Here is a 5,092-nt window from a genome sequence, read left to right as displayed (position 1 = left end):
GAGGTCAGAAGAGGGTGTTGGATCCCCTGGAACTGGAGTTACAGATAGTTGTTAGCCACCATGTGGGTGTTGGGAATTGAACCCAGGTTCTCTGCAAGAGCAGTCAGTGCTCTTAACTGCTAAGCCATCTCTCCAACCCCAGAAACAAACTTTTTTAAAATCCCATTTGTGACTAGATATGGTAACACTCACACCTGTCATCCCAGCATTCGAAGGCAGGACAATCATTTTGGGTCATCCTCAGCTACATAGAGCCAAAGGCCAGCCTGAGACCCTACATGAGACCCTGTCTAAAAACAAAAAAAGTATTTTGTCACAACATTTGCAGAATACAAAAGACTTCTTACATGACTTTTTTAGCCTTTAAAACGAGATAAAATAAGATTTCATCATATAAAATGCTTCCATCTAGATATGGGGTGCACCCTGTCATCCCAGCACTGGGGAGGCTGAGGCAGGAGGAACTTCCTGCCCAGTCTAAGCCACATAGGTAGACCCTGTTCCAAAACAAACTAGGTAGGATGAGATATTCCTTCAATCTCACTATAATGTACAAAACTGGAAAGATACTGAGGTCTGGAATGCAGCTCAGGGACTAGAATCCTTGCTTAGCATGTACAAGGCCCTGGGATCCACCTCGGATTCTAAGACTAAAAAAAGTCCATTGACAGCTGTGTGGCCCTCACCTTTAATCCCAGGCAGAGGCAGATAGATCTTCCCAGTACTGGGATTAAAGGCATACGCCACCATTCCCGGGTAAAAAACAAATAATTTAAATGTCCATTGCAGGTCTGAGAACCCAAGGTACCAGGCAGTAGGTTTGGGAATATTTTAGGGACTGAGGGTCAAAGAAATCTCGCCCCGCCCTGAAATACGTAGGGGCGATTCGGTGAGCTGGGGATGGGAGTCAGCAAGCAGGGGACAGCTCTGTCTAGTAACTTGCAGGGATCAAATCTGGGGTACGGACTGACCTCCCAGATTAATAAAAAGGGGCTCCTAATAGGAAAAGAAAGACAGGGCCGATCAGCAGCGGGCTGGTAACCTAGAACTTCCGGTCTGATTGAGCAGTGGTGACAGGTGGCCTGGGCATCAGCTTGCTGTGGGTCTAGTGTGCTGGTCTGGAGTCTTCATAGGTGGGAGGGGAGATAGGGGAACGAGGGGGATAGGGGCATTCATTGGTCAGGGCAGGAAGATGTGGAAACTCTGACCCTGTCGCTGCCCAGGACAGCCTAGGGTCGGGGGTTGGGGAACTTCTACAAAACATGAAGCAAACTTTCAGCACCCAAATTCGCCTCTTTGCATCTCTGTCCTTTCCAGCTCTGGGGTAGGTGAACTTGCCCCCTGCAGACAGAGAGCCCAGGCCAAGGCCAAGACTGGGCCTCTGGGTCCCTACGTCCCTACTTCCCTCCCCTGTCCCATCTCAGGATCTAGGTTGCGCCCCACACTCTGCCCTGAGTCTTACAGAGTATCTTTACACCCCATTCTCCACTCCCACAACTTGGGGAAACTGAGGCACGGGCCAGTGCGTGCCAGTACCTAAAGTTGCAGCACCGTAGCCTCCGCAGTGCACGCTCTCACGCTCGTATGTTTTTTACGTATGTTAGACAGACAGGTGCTCACTATGTAGCAAAAGCTGGCCTGGAACTCGTGATCCTCCTGCCTCAGTTTTCTTATTGAGGTTCTACAGGCATGCATTACTCGCCCAACTTCTAAATCTCACAGTGTTCCTATAAACGGAGACTGTGGATGGTTTCCTCGAGGCCCCAGTGTGGTTGAGCCTAAAATCAATTCCCGGTGCGGACAGGCGTGCAGAGCCCATCCACAGGAAGGTTGGCGCCATCTAGCGGCCATCACTGGAAGCGCCCTGCTGACGGATCACGATGAGGGGGTCCTGCCCAGGGAACAGTTAAAGCTAAGAGATAAAGCGACAAAATCCTTCAAAAGACAATAGAAACGTGGCCGAGCGGGGGGGGCTCGTGGCTATCATCCTAGCGTTCGGGAGCCTGAGGCAGGAGGATTACCTTGAGTTCCAAGACAGCCTTGGCTAAATAAGTCACTGACTCAAACACCACAACAATTAGATGGTTAAGGCCGGGTGGCGGACGCCTTCGATCCCAGCACTCGGGAGTCTGAGGCAGCGGATCTCTGTGAGTTCAAAGCCAGCCTGGTCTACAGAGTGAGTTCCAGGCCAGCTGGGGCTACAAGGAGACGCTGTCTCAAAAAGGACGAAAAAAAAAACCCCAAAAACCCAATTAGATAGTTAAATAGATGGTAGATAGATGATAGATGGATAGATTATTGGATGACAGATTAGAGACCACCAAGACACCTACAACTCCCAGCATTCCGCGCGCGACACCTCTCCGTTCCGGCCCCGGCGGAAGTCGTAAAGCACGCCGTCCTCCCTCCTAGGAGTTGTAGGTCGCTAGGTCGCTTCTGGAAGAGGCAGAACTGTAACCAATGAAGAATCAAAGCTCTTTGAGCGCTAGGCCAGACAGCCAATGGACGCCCGGCATCTTCAGGGCGGGACTTCCTGCAGAGAATCCTTGGTGAGAGCCTGAGCGAAAGGCAGGGCTTCCTTTTGAGGGTGGCGGCGAGCGCGGAGGGAGCGCAATGAAGGCCTCGGGCACAGTAAGGAGGCCAAGGTCGGGTGGGGGACTGGGGCGCGGCGTGAGCGGAGCGGCGCAGCACTGCGGACCTGGCTAGAGGCGTGGACGGCCGCCGGGATATGCTCACTCGGCACGGCCGCAGCTCCCCGAGTGCCGGGGGCTCCTCGCGGCCAACATGGCGGCGGCCGCGTGTGCAGCGGAGTCCGGGGAGCGGCGGGAGCGCAGCGGCCCAGCCTCAGTTCTGACCGGGACTGGGGGCTCATTCTCCAGCGTGGAGCTGAGGCCAACGCAAACGGATGACGGCCTCGCCTCGATGTGGGCGCGCTGCACGGGCGGGAGTCTCAGAGACATTTCCGCGGGTTCCAGAACTTGTAGTCAAGAATCTGTCCGGGAACAAACAAACAAACAAAAAAAAGCCAGGCACGAGGCCGCACGGTTGGGATCATATCACTAGGGAAACTGAGGCACGGAGAGTGCCCCGAGTTTCAGAGAGACTAAGGGTCTGTGTCAAAAACTAATTCCCGGAGCCAGGTGTGGTGGCGCACGCCTTTAATCTCAGCACTTGGGAGGCAGAGGCAGGCGGATCTCTTTGTTCGAGACCAGCCTGGTCTACACAGTTCCAGGCGAGCTGGGGCTACGGGGAGACCCTGTTTCAAAAAGACGGAAAAGTAAAAAATAAGTTCCTGGCGAGGTGGAGCACACTTTTAATCCTAGCGTTGGGGAGGCAAAGGCAGGTGGATCTTTGAGATCAGGGTTGGCCTGGGCTGCAAGGTGAGTTCCTGGCCACTGGGGCTACAGGGAGACCTCATCTCAAAACGAAAAAAGGAAACACAACTACTTTGCATCAAATTAAAAGGGGGCTGGGATGCAATTGGTAGAGTGTTTTCCTATCATACATTAATTAGTTCCTGGGTTCTAGCAGCTCATGTCAGCACACTGAGAGGTGGAGGCGGAAGATCAGGAGTTCAGGCTTATCCTCACCTACTAAGTGAATTTGAGGCCAGCCTGGACTGCATGGGGCCCTGTTTTGTTTTGTTCTTAAACTATAGGTGTGTGGTATCTCTGTAATTGGGTGGTATCTCTGTAATTGGGTGAGGCATGAGGAAAGTAGACCTCACCCTATACAAGTGAGGTCTTGGCATGGGTACTCCTTGGTTTAGTGGAGAGCTAGCGAAGGTCTGGAGTTGGCACTGGGCAGTGACCCCTCCCCCCAATCTGAGCAGGGATGTGAAGCTGGGGAAACAGGTAAGGTAGTGTCAGTATCAGAACAGAGTGCCCATCCTGCAGTGGCTGTGACTGTGGGCCTGAGCGTGTAGCCTCAGCAGCAGGTGGATAGGACAATCGGTGGTGGTGGCAGCAGCCTGGGTGGGGGTCACCCTGGTTCAGTGTACCTCTGTGCCCAGCAGAGTCATGCTGGGCCTGGACCCTCTTTTCTGTGCAGCTCAGGCTGGACTGGAACTTTGTTCCTCCTGTGATTGCATGCGCCCTTGATTGGCCAGTGTGCCCGGGTGGGAGAGGGTGGGACTGAGAGGTGCGTAATCTGTCACGTGGACGCCTCAGGTCACCTCCATGCCCTACCCCATCTGGTGGCTGTTATAGGACAGAGTTCTTAAAAAATCACCAACACCACTTTAAGAAAAGTAGCAAGGTAAATTTTAATTTTCGCCCGTCCAGGCTGTCTATCTTGGGAGAAGCAGTCCTGATGATTGTCAGGTCAGAGTTTTTATAGGATTACAGAATTACTATTAAAACAGGACATTTGTGAATCAATTAGGTTTGTACAACATAGCAGAATTTTGACTCTATTAATCAACAACCAATCATTATACAGACCAGTGATACAGTCATATAACTTGGCAATCAACTTTGTGACCTTAAAACTACCCAACTGTTTTAGCCATAATAAGTCTAATAAGACAGTCAAGGTAAATGACTTCTAGGTGGTCATACAATAACAGGATAACAAGGGTGGTCTTATGCCCTATGTCAAGGTGTCCCAAGATAGCAAGCGGATTACAGAAGCGAAAAAAAGCTGGTTAGCACATTCCATGATTCATGGTTAGGGCAATTTTCCAAGGCCCAAGGTTGTCCCTCCTTTTGCTTTTGGTGTGGAGCAAAGTTGCTGCTGAAATGGCTCTGAACAAAATGGAGTAACTGAGGGAAGTTTGCTGAGCCAGTTCAGTGGCGGGGCTTACTACCTGGCTCACTGCCTCTTGTCTTTCAGCTTCGCGAGTACAAGGTGGTGGGGCGCTGCCTACCCACCCCCAAGTGTCACACGCCACCCCTCTACCGCATGCGCATCTTTGCACCCAACCACGTAGTGGCCAAGTCCCGATTCTGGTATTTCGTGTCACAGCTGAAGAAGATGAAGAAGTCTTCAGGGGAGATTGTGTACTGTGGGCAGGTGAGCTGGGCTCCTGGAAGGCTGGAAGCCCCTCCCTGGCACCAGGCTTTACTTCTCCTCTCACCCCCCCCCCCCCCCG

The 5,092-nt window shown here is 52.2% G+C and overlaps 1 protein-coding gene across 2 annotated transcripts in view; it reads left to right on the top strand.

Annotated features, from left to right (window-relative positions):
- Positions 1 to 2,529: 2,529 nt before the first annotated feature.
- Rpl18a (ribosomal protein L18a) overlaps positions 2,530 to 5,092 on the top strand; it is a 4,102-nt gene continuing 1,539 nt past the window's right edge. The window contains exons 1-2 of one of the 2 annotated variants that reach the window (XM_017795992.2): positions 2,530 to 2,631; positions 4,834 to 4,949. In XM_017795992.2, the coding sequence (XP_017651481.1) occupies positions 2,614 to 2,631; positions 4,834 to 4,949 (134 nt within the window). In that variant the 5' untranslated portion in view covers positions 2,530 to 2,613. Of the gene's footprint in view, positions 2,632 to 4,833; positions 5,014 to 5,092 lie in introns of both variants that reach the window. The other variant, XM_008824577.3, reaches the window with a different exon arrangement.

Source organism: Nannospalax galili, unplaced genomic scaffold (assembly GCF_000622305.1).
Source record: "Nannospalax galili isolate Female #2095 unplaced genomic scaffold, S.galili_v1.0 scaffold529, whole genome shotgun sequence".
NCBI classification, from domain to species: Eukaryota; Metazoa; Chordata; class Mammalia; order Rodentia; family Spalacidae; genus Nannospalax; species Nannospalax galili.
This window is presented reverse-complemented; position numbering and strand designations above follow the sequence as displayed.